The following is a 22,622-nucleotide window of genomic DNA, read 5'->3' on the forward strand; positions in this document are numbered from 1 at the left end:
ATATTTATAAGTAAATATTATACGAACATGCCTGTGAAAATGTCTGTATGTTCATGAGTCTGGACATTTGGGTATAAGTGATATGTAAATGTGTGTATATGGATATATCTTTATCTAAAATGCTAGTATTTTGTTTATCATGGACTTTTGTCTTAATATTGATTTTTTAAAATAAGATTTATCTTAATTGAGAGGGAGGCAAATCATACGAGATGCTAAACTCTAGGAAACAAACAAGGTTGCTGGAGGGGAGGTGGGGAGTGAGGAGAGATAATTGGGTGATGGGCATTAAGGAGGGCATTTGAGGGGCACCTGGGTGGCTCAGTCTGTTGAATGTCTGCCTTCAGCTTCGGTCATGATCTCAGGGTCCTGGGATCGAGTCCCGCATCAGGCTCCCTACTCAGCAGGGGGTCTGCCTCTTCCTCTGCCTCTGCTCCTTCCCTTGCCCATTCTCTCTTTCTCAAATAAATAAATAAAATCTTAAAAAAAAAAAAAAAGAAGGGCACTGGGTGTTATATGCAACTGATGAATTCTACCTCTGAAACTAACAAAAAATAGGATTTTTCTTGATTACTGAGTGTTTTGGGTGCACCCCTCCCCCCATTTTATGCCATGATGAGTGCCTCCCTCTCCTTACCCTGGTCCTGGACCTTCTCTGCCCCGGGGATGGAAAATGAATGTGAGGGAGGCCTAGCTGAGGCAACGGAAGCCTTTCCTTCCAGTTTCTTCCAATGTCTGTGCTTATCAGTACATAACCAGAATCCAAACCCAGTTCGGGCACCTCTTGTTCCTTGGAGATAAGATCTGCTGAGTCCTGACTGCATGAGAGGGACTTGCATAAATTATTTCATTTTATCCTTACAACCACCCTTTGGTGGAGATATTTGTTCATTTGATGGAATGTATCTTTATTTAGGGTCTACTATGTGGTAGGAGTCCCATCTGGCATTCCTGCTGGTCCAGCATTTATTCCTTGTCTTTCCAGTAACGGCACCCCCGGTTTTCTTTTAGGGTACCTCGCCTGTCCCCCTCATGGTCTGGTTGGTTCAACCTGGGCTTTCTGTACCCCTCCCCCTAGCTCAGAGGTGGCCCAATCAGCATAGTCCATCCATCTGGCCATAGTGATTGATTATGGGATGTGCACGTGACCACATTGTTCCAGAGTGAATTATGGTTCTTTGGCTGCCTTTTTGGGAAAAAAGAGCTCTCTCTCCACCAAAATGTTTAGCTGTAAGGAAGCTATAACCCTGGAGCTCCTAGTGAGGATCCACTACATGGAGAGAGATAAAAAACTGAGTCCTTGTGGCATTTTTAGGGCCCCTAGATCCAGCCATACCTGAAGCCATTACCCTAAGACTTTCTAGTTCTAAGGGTTTACTTTTTAAGAATTTTTAACTAAGCCAGTTTGGGAGGGCGTCTGAAATCCTGTGCTAGCATCTTTATATATTATCTCCTTTCATTCAGAGATGAACTCCCCGGGGAAGGGGCTATGCTGATAAAGAAACAGTCTCAGCCAGGTAAGTGGCTTGTCCAGAGTCACACAGCAGTTTGGTAGGTGGAGCTTGGACTTGAACCCAGGTCTTCCTGACTCCTGAGCCTTTCTTCCATTCCACATTTTCTGAGCCCTGGATGAGGGTCTATGGGGATAATAGACAAAAGGCCTGAGTCCCAAATTAGCTACCATTTTGCTCTGTGACCTTGATCAAGTCATTTCTTCAATATGAGCCTGTCTACCCAACTGTAAAATGGGGAAAATAGTAGTGCCCATCCCATTAGGTCGTCGGGAGGGTAAATGTGATGACCAGTGTGCGTAAAGTGCCTAGAACAGGGCTGGGCATGAAGCATTGAACGTGAGCTCTTACTCCTGTGGCTTTTTTTTTTTGAGGGAAGGAGGTGGGTCTGGGGGCTTCACCCCTTGCCTGCAGCCAACACGCGCCCTGCCCCCTGGCTGGTCAGAGACTCCCAGCAGCCCCCGGTGGTGCCTTCATCCACCTCCTGCCAGATGCGCAGACCTGGCTCGCTTAGCCGGGAAGTAGGCACTTAAGAAGCTACTTCCCCAGTTTCTCTTTTAATTTTCGTTACATAAATTTCGCATTTCCTGGAATAGAGATCTTGAACGGCTGGACTCGTTTGAAAATCGAGTCTGCAAAGGACCTCATTTAATATTAATGGCGCCTCGAGTCTAGCTTGCAGGGAGTCAGAAACAAGGATGGATGGTGGGGACTCCCGCGGGCTGAGCGGCTCCAGGCTGAACCCAGGCGCTGCCTTGGGTGAGCAGATGTCTGTAGATTCTGGCTGGGACCACTCCTATTACGTGGGGGGGCTCCTGGAGGCAAGGATTGTGTTGCTGCCGGGTTTAACCACCCCCCGGTGGCTGCCCACTGCTCAAAGTGACCCTGCTTGACAAGGTGCTGTGTGATGGGCCCCAGATGACCTCTTCCGCCTCCTTCCCACCCACCCTTCTTCTTGTATATCCCTCTCCAGCCAAGCTGACCTCCTGAGACTATTTCTGCCTCAGGAACTTTGTCCCTGCTGTGCCCTCTGCCTAAAACGCTGTTCTCCCAGCTCTTTGTGTGATTGGCTCTTTACTGTCAATCAGATCTTGCCTCACAGTCACCACCTCCCGGAGGCTTTCCCTGATTGCCCATCCCTCTAGAATAACAATCCTCAGTCACTCTGCATCTCACAGTCTACACTCTGGTGCAGAGAGGTCACAAACAGTAACAAACACGCAGTGCCAGACAGACAGGATTGACTCTGACAAGGCTTTCCAAGCTACAACACGTTAATTCACACCACAGTCCTCAGAACTAGCTCTTGTTAGTACCAGTTCATGAAGCGCGGAGAGTTGAAATACCTTACCCAGGGCTACACGGCCAGAAGGTAGAGGAGTCAGGATTTGAACCCAGGCCATCTTGCTCCCACATTTGCTGGGTTAAGCAGCTCACTGAAGTCACAGGAAGTTAGAGCTTCCTGTCACAAGGACTCCAAAGGTGTAGGCTCAGGAGGCTGTGGGAGGCCAGGAAAAAAAAAAAACCCACCTGATCCTGCCTTTGAAGGATCAACAAAACTCCCTAAAAGATGTAGTGCCTCAGCTGCGTCTAGAATTTATTTATATTTAACTTTACGTTATAGCTTAAGAATTTTTAACATTTCCACGCTGTCTGCAGTTACGTTTTTAAGTAATGGGTTTTATTCCAGGGACAAACAGTGCTATTCATCATTTTTGGGTAGTTGTGTGCTTGCATTTTTTATATTTTTCCAAATGCTGCAAAGGATCTGAACTTTGGAAGGTAATGAAGGGCTTAAGAGCTTGGGCTCTGGACCTGGGTTCAAACCGCAGCTCCTCTCCTTGGCTCCAAGGATTCTACATGCCTGGGGCAGGGGACACCTCCAAAGTGGTTAGACCAGTGATAACTGGAAGGCCCCGCCTCCTCACCACCATCTATGCCTTGGTGACAGGTGAGACCCAGGCTCCCCAGACCCAAAAGGGGCTGAACTGATCTTCTCTCCTGCTTAGCAGATCCTTGGAAATTAGGTTGGTTTAAGAAAATAAAGTAATGTGGGGTGCCTGGGTGGCTCAGTGGGTTAAAGCTTCTGCCTTCAGCTTGGGTCATGATCCTGGGGTCCTGGGATCGAGCCCCGTGTCGGGGGGTTGGGGGGGTCCTCTGCTCAGCAGGGAACCTGCTTCCCCCTCTCTCTCTCTGCCTGCCTCTCTGCCTACTTATGATTTCTGTCAGATAAACAAATAAAATCTTAAAAAAAAAAAAAAGAAAAGAAAGTAATGTGGGGTGCCTGGGTGGCTCAGTGGGTTAAAGCCTCTGCCTTCGGCTCAGGTCATGATCTCAGGGTCCTGGGATCGAACCCCGCGTTGGGCTCTCTGCTCAGCGGAGAGCCTGCTTCCCTCTCTCTCTCTGCCTGCTTCTCTGCCTACTTGTGATCTCTGTCAGTCAGATAAATAAATAAACTCTTAAAAAAAAAAAAAAAGGAAGGGAATTCTGCACACAGGCGAGACAACCTTGGGGACATGATGGTGAGTAAAATAAGTAAGTCGGCCACACAAAAAACCCAAATGCTCTATCATTCTACCTATAGGAGGTACCTAGAGGAGTCAAAGTCGTAAAGACAGAAATCGCACTGGTGGTTGCCAGGGGCTGGGGGAAGGAGAGTGGACAGTTACCGTCTAATGGGTTTAGAGCTTCAGTTCTGCGTGGAGGGACGGTGGTGATGGTTGCGCAAGAGTGGGAGTGGACTTAATGCCACAGAACTGTGCGCTTAAAATGGCTGGGAGGGCACCTGGCGGGCTCAGTTGGAGGAGCATGTGGCTCTCGATCTCAGGGTCATGAGTTTGAGCCCCACGTTGGGCATAGAGATCACTTAAAAATAAAGTCTTTTAAAAAAGTGGCTGGGGATGGTAAAATTTATGGGATGTGTGTTTTGTCACAATAAAACAGTTGGGGGGAAACACACCATAGCTTCTGTCTTTCTGTTGGATCGTTCACCCTGAGGAAGCCCTCAAGAGGGATGTGAAGACACTCAAGGAACCCTATGGACAAATTCAGGTGGGGAAGAACTGAGGCTTCCTGCCAACAGCTCTGCATCGACCTGCCAACCATGTGAGGGCGCCATCTTGGAAGTCAGCCTTTGGGCCCAGTCAAGCCTTCAGACAACGGTCCTGGCCGGGTCCTTCACGGCAACCTCATCAGAGAGTCCCTTCCAGAGCCACGCAGCTAAGCCACTCTCAAACCCCTGAACCACGGAAGCTGTGTGAGATAATAAATATTTATGGTTGTTTGGAGCCCCTAAGCATTGGGATAATTTGTTACTTTAGCAATAGAAAATTGACATAGTTCCTCGTCTGTAAAATAAGGATAATGATCATCTCGCGGGGTTGTTGGTGATGATAATTTTATGATGATACCCATGATGATAATTTCATAGGTTGTGTTTCATAGGGTTGTTGCTGAGAATTAATTAGCAAATCACGTAAAGGGCTTGGAACAGGGCCTGACGCGCAGTAAATGCTCGGTGAGTGTTAATGAGCGTGATTTCATGTTCTCTGTGATTTCTGGCATTGGTAGGAGCTCAGCTAGACAATAGCTCTCCATTAAAGAACGCATGTAGGCTGTAGGTTGCAGTGGCAGTAAAAATTGTAAGAACAGTGAGAGCTACCATTATGGAGTGCCCACTGGATGCCAAGCTTTGGGCTAAGCAATTTACTTCTTTTCCTCAAAGCCCTCCAGCAGCCCCTTGAAGTGGACATTATTATTTTCCCGTCTTACAGACTAGAAAACCAGGATCCAGAGAAGGAAAAGGACTGGCCCTAGGTCACAAAGCAAAGCAGTGCTGTAGTTAGAATTTGAGCTCAGATGCTTCAGACCCCAAGTTTTCTCTTTGCCATCACTTAGACTGAGCTGCGGCTTGATGAATCCCTGCCCCCCAAAGCCCATCTTTCTCCTCCAGCCAGTTCCTGCTCATTAGCACAGAAGGGAAATTGCCAACCCATTTGACAAGCGGGTCCTTTGTTCCTGAAACTTCCCTTCTGCCAGTGTCAGTCTCCCTTCCGCTCGGGAGACCAGAGAGTAGGTTCCCTTAGAAATTTTTCTTTTTCTGATTGCAGTGTCCTCTCCCAAACTCTCTCCTTCCAGATTCAGGATTGGCAATAGGAAGGACACACGCATCCAGAAAAAGCACAAAATGACCTGCCCAGCCTTCGTCCCCTGTAGTGTCTCCTCTCGGGCAGTTTATTCAGGCCCGAACCTTTGCAGCCTGGCACCTTCAGACATGCTACCAGCTGGCTTTTCACAAAAGCTCTCCTAATATTTGCTCCGGGGACATGTGGCCATCAGGAGGGGCATGTCCCCAGACAGGCGATGAGCTCAGGACATGGGCATCACCACACCTGCTCCTCTCCCCGAGGAGTGGGGGAAACAGTTGGGCGACTCCTGACAACGCAGCGTTTTTGGAGCCCGTGTGTGTTCTTGTGTGTGGGCAGGAGGGCAGATGGGGCCTGGCAGGAGGGGCAAGGATGTTTGCACCTGCAGTGTGGTAGTGGCTGTGCTGGGCCTGCTTTCTCCCATGTCATTGCTTCTCGGCTATTTCTGAATTGCAGGAAGAAGTACATTTTGCATCATGACCTGTAACACACACAATTGAAATGGAAATTGCATGAATCTGTACTTATATTATGAGCAATGCATTCTATTCTGTTCTGTTCTAGTCTATTTCTATTCCAGCCAAGTTGTTCTTTCATTAAAAAAGTAACAGTCATGACCCGTGAAATAAATTGCGAAGTCCCGTAACACAGGTTTGTAATCTGGGTCTGTGAGCTTGCAGGAGACAAAACTCCCTCTATTTATTTTCACTGACCTCCAGCTGACCTGTAACACTTTCCTCAGTTGCCAACGCAGGCAACAAATCATCTTAGTATTTGCAGTACTTCTGATGTTGTTACTGATACAAATCGTAGATGATTTTGTGTTCCATTTTAGTTGTTGCAGATGACTTAAAACAGTATTGACGTTCTTCCCCCTCTCAAGGGTTTTGGTCATTAGTAGACCCACTACGAGATCTGCTTGTTTGTTAATAAAGAAACACATGTATTACTGTATCACATCGTTAAAATATTTTAATAATTGCATTTCAGTAGAGTAGGTTTCTTTTGTAAACCTATGTGTCATATTTCATGCACTTAAAATTACTTTTCTGAGAGGGTGTGCATGGGGCTTATCAGACCGCCTGGGGTTCCTGGGCACGCAAAGTTTAAGAACCCCTGCAGGAGTGGTCCCGGCTGTTTATAAAATGCTGTCCCAAGCTGTAAACTTCAGGGGAGCAGTGCCCTATGGTCTCTAACACATGTGCGCCCCCTGAGCCAACACTGAAAACACACCAGTGGCCAACATTTGTGTAACACTTACCTGTGCCCACCTCTATACAAGGAACCTTATGGATCATTTGACTTAATCTTTATGCCAGCCTTATTAAGTGTGTGCTATTTTTTTTTTGCCCCATCTCTCTCTCTTTACCCAATTTCACTTTTCTTCACACCAGTGCATCAGACGTCTTAATCTGTTAATTGGTAGCCTTCCTCTTGAGGATGTGTTGTTCTTGTCACATTTCTTGTAAGACAGGTCAACTGGCAACAAATTCCTTCCATTTCTGTTCGAGAAAGTCCTTATTTCTCTTGCACTCTTGTGGGGTAATTTTGTAGGGTATAGAATTCTAGGTTGCTGGGTTTTTTCCTTTCTTTTCTCTCAACACTTGCCATCTCTCATTCCATTCTTTTCCTGCTTTCATGGTTTCTGAGACATCAGGTGTAATTCTTATCGTTGGTCTTTTACAGGTGAGGTGTTTTTTCCTCTGGATTCTTTCAGGATTTTTTTTTTTTTTTAAATCCTTGATTTTTCTCTAGTTTGAAAATGACATGCCTGGTGGAGTTATTTTGGGGAAATTTATGCTTCTTGGTGCTTCCTGGATCTGTGGTTTAGTCTGACATTAAGTTTTGGAAATTCTCAGTCATTTTCATTTCAAATATTTCTTCTGCTCCTTTTTCTCTTCTCTTTCTGGATTCCCGTTATGCAGATGTCACACCTTTTATAGTTGTCCCACAGTCCTTGGATCTTCTGTTTTTTTAGTCTTTGTTCTCAACGCTTATAAGTTTTTGAATTTATGCTCTACTGGAGGGAGGAATTTATCATCTATTAGAGGGAGGAAAACAATAAAATATAGTGTGTCAGAGATGGTGTTATGGAGAACAATAAAGCAGAAGGGGACAGACTATGAGAGGTATGTGTGTGTGGGTAGGGGATGTTGCCATTATAACCAGGATTGTCAGATCAAGGGGATGCCAAGAAGGTGACACCTGAAGGTGGTGAGGGAATGAGCCATGAGGCTAGCCTGGAAAAGATGTTCCAGGCATAGGGGACAGCCAGTGCAAAGGTCCTGTGGTGGAAGTATGCTTGGTGTATTGGAAAATTGAATGGTGGCCAATGTGTCTGAAGAGGACTGAGGGAAGGGAAGAGTAATCAGACAGGAGATCCAAGAGGATTGAGGGTTCAGGGGTGGGGACTGGAAAGGGGCAGGATCATCAGGTGAGTCCACTCTGGGCATGTCTGAGGAACAGTGAGGAGGCCAGTGATAATGGAGCCACACAGCCTCAGGAGAAAGCAGGGGGTAGTAAAATCAAAGAGACAGTGGGGCTAGGGGATGTATGGCCTTGCAGACAGCACCAAGGACTTTGGATATTATTCAGAATGCGATGAGAAGCCTCTGGAATGTTCTGACAACGAAGTGACATAATCATACTGACAGTTTGACAGGATCCCTCTGGCCACTGTGCTGAGAGGAGCTTGAACGTGATCAAAGGTAGAAGCAGGGAGCCTGGTCTGGAGGCCATCACAATCATGAGGCGGTAGACAGTGATGGGGTGGCCCCACATGGCGGCGATGCAGGGGTGAGCAGCACAGATTCCAAATCTATTTTGGAGGCAGAGCCCACAGGAACCGCTGACAGGCCATTCATTTCAGCACTGTTTGTTATCACAAAAGTTTGGAAGCAACCTTAATGCTCAGCTGTAGGAGACTAGCAATTACTGGGTACAACAGAACACAACACAGGCTCTCAAGAGAATGAGGAAGCTCTTCATGCATTAATACAGAAATACAGAATGATCTTCAAGATCTACGAAATGACAAAAGCAATCTGCAGAGCCGTGTTTATGGTATATTACTATTTGGGTGGGTAAAATAAAATAAAACACACACACACACACACACACACAGATACACACATGGTCCTTGGATATGCTGTTCTGGGTTTTTTTTTTTTTTTTTTCCCTAGTCTTTATTCTCTTTGCTTTCCAGTTTTTGAATTTATGTTCTGTTGAAGGGAGGTCAACAATAAACAAAATGTGTAAATAAAATACAGTGTGTCCGAGGCAGTGTTACAGAGAACAATAAAGAAGAGAAGGGGGATGGAGCGCCAGAGTCGGGTGTGTGACTCTTGTAGGCACCTGAGGCGTGTTGATAAGAGGTGGTGGGGCCAAGAATCCCCAGGTACAGTTAACACGAGAGCCAAATAACCAGAGTTTAGACTTTGGTCCATGCACATGGCACCCGGCGGTGGGGGGAACGTTGCCACTGCTTGCATATCGGGGTGACAAGCCTATTACATTTTCAGACCATCTCTATTTCAGGTGAAGAAGCTAGTGCTGCCCCCCGGGTCCCCGATTCAGCCTCTCCCACAGATCTCACATCCCCATCTCCCTATGCCCTCCCGAAAATAATACAAACTCCACCAAGCTTGTTTTCTCCATACCTTTTTATTGAACTGTGCATACTTCGTTAAAGGACCATTTGCCTAGAAATTCTTGAACATTTGGACATATTTTACAAGACAGGACAGCAGCTGGAGGTCACAATTTCATCTCATCACATGCATAAAAAGACACAAGTTTTTTGTTGTTTGGTTTCTGTGTGTGTCTGTGTATGTGTGCGTGTGTGTGCGTGTGCACAGGCACACACACACACAATGTTCATTTTCACTTTTACAGGAAGGACTAGAGACATCAACGGACCAGAGATGAACAGGACCCACAAATGTGACCCCAAGAAAAGAGTGGCTAAGGACATTGGTCATTTATGGCTAATGTGATTGGCTTGGCCCCCATCATGGGTGGGGTGATCAGAATGGCTTTGCTGGCAGAAAAGCCTCAACCTCACACCATGGTTCCTGGGAGGGACAGAGGGTCTTAGAGCTGATGGAATTGGGGCACATGCTACCTTTGGGGGCACTGGGGTTAGAAGAAAGGAAGACCCATTAGCTCTCATAGGTGGAGGGCAGGTTTGCCCTCCTTTCCAGCTGGACTCCCATGGCTCAGGGAATGCAATCCAGTTTCCAGATGTCAGCTCCCAAATTCCTGCCCCCAGCAAATCCCTTCCTTGTGAACTAGAATAGAACATGAGGCTGAAAATGCAAGATAGGGGAGTAGGAAGGAACATGGGGATGCCCTGTGGGGCCCCAGGAAGTGCTGCTCTGAGAAGACTGTGGACCTTAGGGCAGACAAATGTCAAATTTGGATAGCATCATGGCCCCCAGTTGAGTCAAAGGCCAAATGGCATTGGTGGGGCTTACAGGCTTTAATGGAAGGGGCCCCCCATTTCTCCTTCCTTCCCAGTTAGCAATACCCCAAGCCTGGCAGGAACTGATGAAATTCTGTATTCACTCACTCAGAAGTCAATCGTTTACACATTCACTCACTCCAAAGAACACCAGCTGGATGCCTGTATGTGTCACGGGCATACACTGGGGGGTAACCCCGAGTTTCTGGCACATAAAATGATGTTCCCAGCCCTTGGCCTTGGACTGAAGCTGGGATAGGTCTGGAGAGCAAACAGGTTGGCTGCCCCCCAGCCCAGCAGCTGCTGATCTTCCTCTTCCCCACCGTTAGGCACAGGGGGCTTTGATGTCAAGCTTATCTAAGGGAGAGCCCCAAACCCCAGTGAAGACCAGGGGGCCACAAGCCAAAGCCTCGGAGAAGTCTGAATCTCTTGGGCATCTTCTCCTGTGCTTCCCTCCTTGTTTTCCAAACCTGGATTAGCTCAGGGAGACAAGAAGTGTGGGATGATCCACGCAGGACCCCTGAGAGCATCTTAATGAGACAGAATTGGGAGTTTCCTTCATTTTCCAGAATTGTCATGCCATTGTAGCCACTGACTTGAGATATTTCTGCAGGACAGAGCTTCAAAGGGGGATCTTGGGAACTGGATTTTTGTTTCATTGTGTTTCCGGGGAAAGTGCAAGCTCAGTCTGTCCTTGCAATCCTACCGTCCAGTCTCACTTCATAATAAAACCGCCCACAGGTGCCTATACTTGGGGTCGCCTTGAGGATGAAGGCTCACCTCCTCCAAACCCACCATACACAATTGGGGGAGGGGGATTTTAAAACCTCTTGTGTCAAATGCTCTCCTTGGAGAATGCAGTTTCCAGACTGACTGGGGAAGGGGCTACGGATGTGGGAGCCTGGGCAGCGAAAGCCTTGTCTGGCTGCAAAATCAGATTACAGTGGCCTCTCTCTTTTGGTCCTTCTGGACTTACTTCATTGGGTGGAGATCTTCAGATGTCTTGAATGCGATTTTTCTGTTTTATTTGCCAGAACTAAAAAAAAAAGCCCTTTTGGAATGGTGCCATTAGCTGTTGCCTGGGCAGTTTGACGGCTGGCTAGTGGATAAAAGATAATTGCATCTTGTGTACAGAAAGCCTCAGGCCTAAGTGGGCACAGGGTCTGGGCAGAAGAGCCGAAGCACCATGAGACGGCCAGCCAGAGATGGGACTGCTCCTTGGCTGGTTTGAGGAGGGTAGCATAAGCCTCATCCCACCCAGTGTGGGGCCTGTTAGGGCACTGGGGACGGGTTAGATGAGTGATTGGTGAGGTCATTAAAATTGCCCAAGATAGGAAGCAGAAGGGAAGGAGGGTATCCTGCTGCCACTTCCCTCCCTGGCACCCCTCACGGAAAACTCCAAATCCTAGAATCTGAATTCCTGCTAATTATGCTCCCTGCTTTTGCCTCAATGCCTCGAGCCTGTGCCCAGATGTTCAAACCACATATACACCTCCCCTGGGGGAAAGGGGTGCAGATTTCCCCCGTTGTTCAATCCAGTGGCCGTGCAATGTGAGGGTCCCTCAGCAACATCCATTTTGTGCGTCATCTAGCCTCTTTCGAAGCAGCTCATTCCCCAACATGGCACCGAATTCCATGGTAAGGCAGCCCTGCCCATGAGAATCACTTTCTTAATCTGAGCTGAAATTGACCACTTCCTTCATTACAGGAAAGAGACTTTCAGAGACTCACTCACAGTCATCCTGCAGGCATATCTTTCCCTTTCAGGAGAACAGCCCCTTCCCCCATCCTGGCCAGGCTTTAGATCTTTTTAGGGTCTTTGGAGAGAGGAACGGAGAGTTAGAACCGGAGGGGAAGAAAAAGATGAGGGACTGCTGGATTCACCAGAGCCCCTTGCAAATCCATTTCTTGAAGTCGGCATTTGGGGACATTCAGGAGAAATTCCAGGTTAAGACAAAAGCAGGGGCAGTAGATAGAAACCCAAACCTCCCAATCTCTCTTTAGATGAAACCAGCCACGGGATAGAGTTATTTGCTCATCTGGGCATCAAAACTGGCAAACTACTGGGAGACAATTTGTTTTGTTCTTGTGCAAAAGTCTGTAAAAATCTAATCTGTTTTATTTGGCTCTGGTTCAAATCAGAGTACCAGGAATTTTGGGGGGGGGGGGTGGGAAAACTCTGATGAGGGGCAGAGTCCAAAGTAATACATTCGTCCTTGGTTTCCTCTTGGGGTTTATCCAAGGGGATGGTTCACTGCCATGGGGGTCCAGATTCGGCTCAGAACTCTCATCTGGGCGGAGGCCAGAGTCCTGAAGTTGATAGTGAGGCAGGTGGGGTATGAACATCTAGAAATGAATGCAAGTTGGAGATCATCTGGCCTTTCTTCATCTTCCTGAATGAGTTGAGGAGTGGAGAATCACTTTCTGCTGAAGATCCTGCTTTGTGAGATGTCCTCGGCCTGCCCAAGGCTGGAAGCTGCCTGGTGGAATTCATCAGGACAGTCCAGAAACTCCCCGGGGCCTGGATAGGTGGAAACTGGAAAAACACCACTGCCCTTGCCATAAGTCTCTGGTGGTATGGAGCCAGGCAGCTGGGAAGGGATGGGGAGATGAGACGGCAGGTTCTTGGGAACGCATCTTCTCATGGTTTGGCTGCAAGCTTGTTTACTGTGTTTGTTTGTTTTTTTGTTTTGTGTCTTGTGATTTTTTTTTTTTTTTTTTTTTGGTGAGGATGTTGCAAATGGATTAAAATGAGGAACCAGTAAGAAGTTGATGAGATCTGAGGCCCAGCATGTTCTCTGAGGTTTGCAAGAACCTGAAAATGCTCTGGCCTTCGGATCCAATTGATGTTACAGGGGAGTGGGTCGTTGAACATGGCAACAGGCCAGCCAAGAGGGGCTTGGGTGCGTTCTGGACCTCAGTGGGAAGTTTGCTTGAGTGAGATTTGTAGTCCTCAGATCTCCAGGGATGAGAAAATTCGGTCTTCAAAACGCCAGCTGGGTTGGGGAGGAGGAGCTGAGCCAGCCAACATGCCATCCCGATTTTGAGGGCCATCGGTAGCCTTGCTTCCCCTTGGTCTCCCTCCTGCTTCCATGCCCTGGAATCTTAAGAACAATAAATAGGAGAAACACACAGACAGAACGAGGAAAGTTACAGTGTCCACAGACTCTAGGCCTAGTGTCAGGAAACGCCTGCACGAGGAAGTCAGAGCCTGAAGTCTATCCCCCCTGCCAGAAAGGCAGGTCCAAAAGGAAGAAAGAGAGCCTGAGGGGCAATGGGAGGAGATGGAAAAAACAAACAAAAAAACCCGGAAAATACCAGCTATGATAATGACCAACCATAAAAATTCCTAAGATGTTACTCTATATTACAAAAGAAGCAATGGGACTGAATAGCCCTATTACAAATTTGCTAACCACACACATATGCGTACATACTTTTTATCTGAACCAAAAAATAGACTACTCTGGATATCCTACAATGTAGGCCCGCATCAGATACTTCTAGAGCCAGAAACGTGGCAACAGAAAATGCAGAGGTAAATTTCATTTTGGGGGCGTAGCCAGGCTGGTTTGGGTCTCCCTGGCTGAGTGAAAGGATTTGCATGTTGTCATATAAGCGGTGATAAACCAGAAGTGTATGTGTGGGGGCGGGGGGGCTTGAGCTCAGGGCTGGAGGCTCTCTCTTGTTCCCCTGGGGGGCCGCAGAGGTGACCCCTTCTTCCTCCAGCCACTGGAAAAGCCCTCTCACAAAGGATCATGCCCTAGAGGCATTTCACTACAATCTCACTGCATTCGAAATTACCTAATGGATGCTGAAGCCTGGGGTTATGTTACGAGTTCGTGGAACTCGTTGGCAGAGAAATAAGGAAAGGGTGGGGGGCAGGAGGAGACAGAGAGAAATAGAGGGGGAGAGAGAGAGAGACCTGGCTCTTGTGAACCCCTGTCCGTGGTGAAATTTCCATTTCCCCTTGTCCGTGGACTAGACACTCCAGCCGTGACTTGGAGCAAGACAGAAATGTACAATAGTAACACACATCAATACATCACAGTTTTACAGAAGAGAATACTGTTGTTGTTGCTGTTTTTCTCCTCAGCAGAGTGGGTCTCATTAGGAGAAAGGGCAGGGGCGAAGCTACAGTCACCAAGACGTGGAGGAGGAGAGCTGGGAATCAGTTTGGCAGTTTGTCGCCACCAGCCCTACTCGGGGGCAAGCCGGGTGAGTTGAAAGGGAGGGCCTCCTCGGGATTTGGCTGTTCCCCAGTCTTCTTCCTTCTTGATCCCCAGTGCTTTTAGAGAAAGGGACTTCACGGAGACAAATGTTCTGTCCTCTTTTTTTCTTTCCCCATTAAATGTGCTTAAGAGAAAATTCCTAAAGAAGGCACTGAGAAATCTACTGTAGCCAAGTCCTGTTGTTTTTCTTCCCAAAGATTAAAAAAAAAAAAGTGGAAAAGCCGACTCCTCCAGAGCTCGCCCTCCTCTCTCCGCGGGTCGCAGACGCCCCCGATCACACGGGGACCTGGTCCCTAGCCCTTACTGATAATGGTGGAAGTTGGAAGCCATGGTCCGCTGGGTTCTTGGTGAGTTTCACTGAATTCACCAAAGGGACCAGACATTCACCCGCTAGAGCCCCTAGTTTGGTTTCTTTGGGTTGACTTGGTTTTTTGTTTCCTTTTGTTTTGTCTTTTTCCCATTTTCATTGGTTCAGGAATGGCTGGGACACGGATCACTGAATGAAAGTGGTATTTGCCTCCAATCCATGCTTTCCTCTCCTCTATGAGGACCTGTCTGTCAAGGTCAGCTTCTCAGTGGAGACTCTCGGGTAGATTTCCCAGTGCATGGACACAGGTACAGGCAGGGGTAGACACATATTAAAAATCGGGGTTTGTTCCTTTTTTGGCAGGTGGGGCCTGGGAAAACTTACAATACTCTTATTTTGAGTTGGGCACAGGATAAAAGCTATATTCCCACAATACGTACACAAGAAAAGAAAAAAACCAAAACAAAATGCGATACTTTCTAAGCATAGTATATGCTGAGTTTCAGTTATTCTGTTTCTATAAGAACTCTATAGGACTCTGGCTTGTAAGCCTGAAAAGGTAGGTTCTTAATGATACTTCTGAAATCGTCCTTCAAAAGTGACTCAATAAAATGCTACTTTAAGGTCAGACAAACTACACGGGGAAGGGAGGGCCAGGTCCTGTGTGACCGCACAAGGCAGAAAGGGCCTTTGGTTACAAGGAGAGTTGCACCAATTGGTTATTAGTTTAGAAGAAAGAAACAAGAAGTCATATCCAATCTGTACACTTCTCATCTGCTTCAACCAACAAATGAAATGCCTCGATTTGAAGAAGGGGTGGTAAGTTCCTTCTCGCTATATATGGCTATATTTAAACATGTTCACTTTCCTGATATGTAAAATAGACTCTATTATTATTATTGTTATCGATTTTTACAGATAGCATCAGCTCTAAAAATATCTGAATCGGAAATCACAACTATTTACTTTTATCAAAAAGCATTTGTTTGTTTTCCCTGAATTTTCACGTTTGTGCTGACGGCCGACGGAAATGGTGATAAAAACAAGGAAGAGACGCATGAGCTGACATGGCTCGGGGACGACTGTCAGGCGGCCGCTCCTCAGGAGGCCCCCAGCCCCCAGTGTGCCCCGCAAAGCGCTCAGGCCGCTGCTGCCTCCTCTCCCGGGCGTGTCGCCAGCACAGGGCGCCCTCACCCTTTCCCTGCCCCTTTGCCGTTGCTGCCAGGGTGCTCTGAAGATTTCTCGGAGCGTCAAGATACTGCGGCATCGTTTTGTTGGGTAACACAGCAAAGAACAGGACTGCACCCTTCTGGAGGGATCCCTAGTCCTCGGAGACACTGCGAAGCAGTATGAACCAGGTACGGATTCAGCAGAGAACAGGTGTTTGTAAGGGCGGTGGAATGACTCCGTGTCATCATACCTGTGACAGGTGGTCCAACCTCATGCCACTGTACGGAGGGCAGGCGAAACGACTCCGTGACATTTGTGAACGGACAGACGGATCGTGCCATTATACTAACAGGCAGACCGGTAACACCTCGTGTGAAGGACAGGCGAACCCTGCCGTATTTGTTCCATCAGGAAGACGTACTCCTGTCACCAGATGGTGGATTGGCAGATCTACACTACTGTACTTGGGACATCGTCCATCAGTGCTGTATTAAGAGAACGACATCAGTACACTGTACCAAAGCCAGGCAGATCAAAGACATGTCATCTTTCCCAACAGCATGACATCATGCTACCCGGTGGCTCAACCCGATGTTTCTGAACCGAGGAATGGCCAACACCAGCATCCTGTGGGACCCCACTCAGGCAGGCCAATGCCAGGTCGTCAAAAGGGGACAGGAAGACCAACACCAAGAAATATGCCAGAACCGTTCACAACGCACACGAATACTTATTGCTTTTGTCTGTACTGGCCGCGATGACGGCTGCAGGAAGGAGAGCTGAGTTGGAGCACAGACAGGGAGACCGAAAACACACCAACAGCTGGTTGACAAGAAAGAGGACAGAGTAAACACCCAGTGCCCACCGTCCACTGTATTCTTCGGAGATGTGCCTGCTTCTGGTACACGTGACTCTGCGGGAGGCCCCACTCGAGGGGTCAGTACCCTTCCTTGCAAGGGGACTAACGGGAAGCGTCAGAGGGGCAGGGGAGGAGGCCACAGACTTTGACACAGCAGACAGCAGGACCAGCACAACACCCCCCCCACCCCAACCCTGTGGCTGGACACGGGCATGTACCAACAACCCAGCTATAGTCCCAGAAAGTGGCCCATGGGAAATAGTGCTTGTTTTAAAGTGCAAGACGTTGACACTGTCCCTGGTAAAACCTATTTTTGAAAAACATAAAGTGCTTTTTATTTTAACTTTTTTTTTTTTTTAAACTTGAATACCACAGGAAACAAAAAAGAATTTCTATTATAGTAGATGCTTTCCCTGCTGCCGCAGGAAGTATTCAAAAGTCTGAATTGGGCATTTCAATTGGGGATTTTGTTTTTTTCCCTTCATTTTTGCAGGTTAAAAAAAAAATCAGATTTTATTCTGTTCTTCAGTAACATACAGTCTCTTTGAATAAGCTATTTCTTTTGCATATTTGACACTTGCATATCTTTTGAGTCTATACTAGTGATGCACAGAAAGTGTTTTCCTTATGACAACCCTACAGCACTGCTCACAGTTCATACTGCCGGCTGAGTGCCTGCCGTCTGAACCCTTCCCGGATTGCCAGGGGGCAATTAGAATCAAGGACAAGTGGTGCAACTCACCCTGACGAAATCTCAGAATAAAATCTCAGGTACTATGGAACACTGAAGTCAATGAAGACATTTCAGTAAGGGTTTCGCGCTGGGATCGTGGCTGATGGCGCGGAAATTTCCCCATGACATGAGTATCCTCTGTAGCCTTCTTAACAGCGGGATCCATCCAGGAGGTGATGGACAGGAGTTCCTAGAGGTGGCCAGGGAACATCCAAAACCAAATTGGTCAGCCCAGCTGCTTGTTCCGGCGTCCTTCTCCAGCTGAAGCCAGGAGGGCTGGAGAGGCTGCGCGCCCCCCTCCCCACGAGGCTGTGATGGACAGCCATGACAGACAAGTGGGGAGTAGGTGGCCTTCGTTAGGTCCAGCATGTGGTAGTGGTGGCTGTGAGTTCTGCCCACGTCATCTCCCAAAGAGGGCAGTGGACTTGGTATAAAGAGATGCCACATCCTGTGGCTTGGCCGACTGCATTCTGTTGTACCTGTCGTGGCTCTCTAGGACCTAGGGAGCCTCCCCTAGAGTTTTGCTTCTGTCTGGAGGCTCTGCAGAGCCTTTCTGAGTTCGTGCGGAAAGGCTCTGCGGCAGGGAAGCTGGACGGCACGCCTCTCGGGTCTCGCCACGAGTCTCTGTTGCAGGGAGGCAGCTCAGATGCTCTGATCCCGTGTGCTCGCGTGGGCTCCTCCTCCCGGCAACACGCGGACGTCGGGGGAGATGTGGTTCTCGAGTTTGCACTTTTCCTGGCCACTGGGGCCTTTTCCAGTCAATGCTTCTGTTGAGTAAATGCAGTTCTGCCTTAAGAACTTAGGGGAGGTGGGTAAGGGGGAGCTTTCGAAGTGGTTCTTCTCTGATCTTGTCCCGACGCTGAACTTGGGACTGGTGCTCGCCTGGACGCTCTTGGGAGGGCTGGAATCTACACTGTAGAGCACCTGCCCCTCATCATCTGTGTCCGCGTCGATGTACTGGTGGACACCTGCTTCGAAGTTGAATGCTATTGCTGTGTGTTTCTCAGGTGATCGGGGGGGCGTCCTAGCACTTGCTGTGGTATAGACGGATGACTCCGGACTCAGTACAGGCCTGTCCAAGAGTGTGGCACACTCCAGTCCGGCGACAGCAGCAGCAGCGCCCCCCCGGTTCCTAAGAGGGTCATGGTACATCCCCAGAACGGGGACTAGTGGACTGGGGTCCCCCTCCATGAAGTTGACTTTAAGTGCTCGGAGCTTCAGGGGGTTGTTCGTCTTCAGAGAACTCTTGGGGCTCTCAATGAAGAAGGTAGAGCGATGGCTGGCATCAGGGGTGGGGTTGGCCTCCACAAATCTACCACCACTGGCAGCCAGAGCTCCCCGCCAGCCCACCTCTGGGGCCATATTGCCCCCAGTCTTGCTGGGAAGTGAGGCCAGAGGGCTGTGGGAGAATCTGGTGGCTTCCGGGAAGTCTGTGGCACAGCTAATGAAGCTATCAATGCTCGACATGCTTCGCATGTCGATGACCCCTTCTGTACGTGTGGGCAGAGGGGCTACAGGGCTGGGGACACTCTCCATTTCAAGTTCTTCCTTTGGTTTGCTCTGTGTTGTTGACTCCTTTGTATTGAGGATGGGTTGAGATTGGGTCTTGGCCATCTTATTGTACATGTCTTCCAACTGCTGGACGTTCAGGTGCTGAGGACTAGAAGATGATCTGGCCTTCTCAGGGGATCCCTGCTCCTTGGTTTCAAAGGACTTACTTGAGCTAGTTTCAGACAGTGTCCTCTTTGTCCATTTCCATTTGTTGGGAGACAAGTGATTATCTTGCACTTTGTCCTTCTTACCCATATTGTCTCCATTTTTCTCAACCACAATGTCCATCATCTCGATGCTCCGGGCAAAAGCATCTTTCATGTTCATGGAGACGATGCTGCCATTCCTCTTGGCTCTCTCCAGAGCCTCTCTCCGCTTGATCGCTTTCTCCTGCCTCTTCTGCTCCTTGTAGAACTCAGAGAAGTTATTGACAATGATGGGGATGGGAAGAGCAATCACCAGGACCCCTGCAATGCAGCAGAGCCCCCCGACAATCTTCCCCAGGAGAGTCTTGGGGTAGATGTCTCCATACCCAACGGTCGTCATGGTGATGGTGGCCCACCAGAAGGAGGCTGGGATGCTTTTGAACTTGGTGTCATCCTCATCCTTCTCAGCAAAGAAGACAAGGCTGGAGAAAATCATGATGCCCATGGCGAGGAAGAGGATGAGCAAGCCCAGCTCATTGTAGCTCCTCCGCAGGGTGAAGCCCAAGGACTGGAGCCCAGTGGAGTGGCGTGCGAGCTTAAGGATACGGAGGATACGCATGATGCGGAAGATCTGGACCACGCGGCGGACGTTCTGGAACTGCAGCACACTCTTGTTGGATTCGGTGAGGAAGATGGTGACATAGTATGGCAAGATGGCCAACAAGTCAATGGCATTGAGCGGGCCCTTGAAGAACTTCCATTTCTTAGGGGAGGAGAGGAACCGCAGCAGGTACTCCATGGTGAACCACGCAATGCACACGGCCTCCACGTGGGCCAGCTGGGGGTTGTCTGTGGTCTGGCCGAACTCGTCGAGGCTCTGCAGCTCAGGCAGCGTGTTGAGTGACAGGGCAATGGTGGAGAGGACGATGAACATGATGGAAATTATGGCAAGGATCTGCAAGGAGAACAGAGTGGAATTTTGTTACCAACTGCCAGAAGGATGACCATCTCAACACCCTGCATCTGCAGTTGCTCTCAACATGCCCGGATGTCTGAGCAAAAAGACCCCTTATTCGAATCCATTTATTCCAGATGTACAAACCAAGGCCCAGAGACGGCAATGATCTAAAGCTAATTATTCCAGCCAGGGGGCGGGGTCACCAGTGAGAACGCAGGAGATCTGAAAGAGGGTGTAGGATTGGCAATTGAGAGCTTGGGCTCTGGTGTCAGGCTGTTTTGGGTTCGAATCCCAGCTCTGCCACGTCCTTACCCTGGGCCAGTTGTTTACTTTAAGCCTCATTTTCCTCTCTGCAAAATGGGATGGTAAATAATGTCTACCTCGGAGAGCTACTGTGAGGTGTAAACGTGCTCACACGGGCAAGGCATCAGGACAGCTTCCAGCCGCGCGCAGAGTGTCTGATACACGCCAGCTATCCTCACAGGGGAGGTCTCTCAACCCATAGCACCCCATCAGCATATCCCACCCAGCCTCCGAGGGGTCCAGCTGGTTTTCGCTTCCTGCCCTGTCCCGAAATGGCCAGCTCTATCCCCTGTGGCTGGGGTAAGTATGAAAGGCTTCCGTTTTCTGCAGTGAATCCCCGCTCACCACACTGGGTCGCCAAGCCTGCGTTTTCACCCCAACCCCTCTCTTCGGGCCTCTCCTGACACAGGTTCCCAAATGTCACACTTCTCTGGCCACACGCTATTGGTCAATCCTGCACAGCTGTGTCTCTTTTTCTCTGTTCAGTGAAGGCCAGGCCATCTTTTAAAACCCCGCCCATGCGGCGCCTCCCTGCAGAGGTCATCCTTGGCGGGGCTGGCTGCTCCCTCCTTCAGGCTCCCTCGTCATCCTGTGGGTACTTTTAGACACGTCCCATTACAGAGGGGGCTCTGTGTGTGTGTGTTTATCGCTGCCCAGAATCTATGAGCTTTTGGGGACAGGGATGGGTTCTGAGCCTTATCTCTGCACCCACAACACCTAACCCGGGGCAGGGGCTCCCAAAGTGTTTGTTCACTGTTGCTCAAGTTCACAGAGCAACAAGTGGAAGGGATAGGACCAGAAATCAGTTTTAAAATATTTGGCTACTTTTTATTGATCATGTACTATTGGTGAGGCACTTTGTTAGGCAGTAGGGATGCCATTTGCAGCAGGAAAGCTCTGGTGTCTTTCTCGGCCAGCTCAGATGATGAAAGTGGGTGTCAAGTGGTTCCCCAACCTCAGCTGCTCTACCAACTTCCCAGGTTTGTTCGTTTTGTTTTTTTTGCTATGCTTGTATCCAACGTATTCTCTGTCTTTTAAGCAAAAGCTTTTGGGTTTTAATTCTTCATGTTCACTTATTGCAAAAGTAAAATTCCGTAACCACTTTATAAAAAGAAGTATCTGATACATACAAAAGTAGATCAAATTTATGTACATTTACAAACCATAATCAAGTGAACACTTGTGAACCTATGACCCAGGTGAAGAAACAGTATGTGACAGTAATGCTGACATCACCCTTCTCCACCCTGGGGGGAACCACAATTTCTTCTCATCCCTCTTCATTTCTGGAGAGTTTCTAATAGAGAGATCTATGTCCCTAACAAACTGCTATTTTGTTTCGCTCAGGACCAACATCCTATTGTATGTGTTCTTTTGTTGCTTGTACTACTCTTCCCTCAGTAGCAAAACAATACACACTGCTCACCTTTTCCGTTCTATTTTAGCCTTGTCCGAAGAAACGACATTAGCAAAGATGCTGGTTTTGTGTGCTAGGGAAAGGTGTGTTAAATCTTCATTAAAATAAATACATGTTTATTGGAATAAAGCATTCCGGCGGCATACTTTGGGAACTCCTGCACTGAGTTAGGAGTGTGGGTTCTTGAGGTAGAATCCAACTCTGTCATTTACTGGCCAGGTGGCCTTGGCATTGAAACTTTCCTTGCCTCAGTTTCCCTACTTCTGAAATGGCGGATATTCCAGTCATTCATAATTGGGGATGATTTGTCAAAATTTGACAAATGCCACAGGAATTTTTGGTATCAAAAATTTGATAACCAAATTTTATTTGGTTAAAATAAACCAAGAGCGGGGCGCCTGGGTGGCTCAGTGGGTTAACCCTGCCTTTGGCTCAGGTCATGATCCCAGGGTCCTGGGATTGAGCCCTGCATTGGGCTCTCTGCTCAGCAGGGAGCCTGCTTCCCCCTCTCTCTCTGCCTGCCTCTCTACCTACTTGTGATCTGTCAAATAAATAAGTAAAATCTTAAAAAAGTAAAATCTTAAAAATAAATAAGTAAAATCTTAAAAAACAACAACAACAACCACAACCAATAGGGGAGGGCTACTCCTGGCGGCCAGTGGGTGGAGGTCAGGGCTGCTACGGAATCCTACCGTGCACAGGAACAGTCCCTCAACAAGGAATGATCTGTCTCAAAATGCCAACAGTCCCAAGGTTGAGAAACCCTAGAGTATACCAGTAGTCAGCCCCTCATAAATTATAGAGTGGGGGACGAGGAGATTATGCACA

The 22,622-nt window shown here is 48.2% G+C and overlaps 1 protein-coding gene across 4 annotated transcripts in view; it reads right to left on the reverse strand.

The window, feature by feature from the left end:
- Positions 1-5,483: 5,483 nt before the first annotated feature.
- The window catches only part of KCNB1 (potassium voltage-gated channel subfamily B member 1), a 105,109-nt gene continuing 87,970 nt past the window's right edge, over positions 5,484-22,622 (reverse strand). For 2 of the 4 annotated variants that reach the window (XM_047746111.1, XM_047746112.1), the window contains one exon: positions 12,795-20,071. In XM_047746111.1, coding sequence (XP_047602067.1) covers positions 18,062-20,071 — 2,010 coding nt within the window. In that variant the 3' untranslated portion in view covers positions 12,795-18,061. Of the gene's footprint in view, positions 6,138-6,670; positions 7,698-12,794; positions 20,072-22,622 lie in introns of those variants that run through there. The other 2 variants (XR_007130174.1, XR_007130173.1) reach the window with 2 other exon arrangements.

This window comes from Lutra lutra, chromosome 9, assembly GCF_902655055.1.
Source record: "Lutra lutra chromosome 9, mLutLut1.2, whole genome shotgun sequence".
Classification (NCBI taxonomy): domain Eukaryota; kingdom Metazoa; phylum Chordata; class Mammalia; order Carnivora; family Mustelidae; genus Lutra; species Lutra lutra.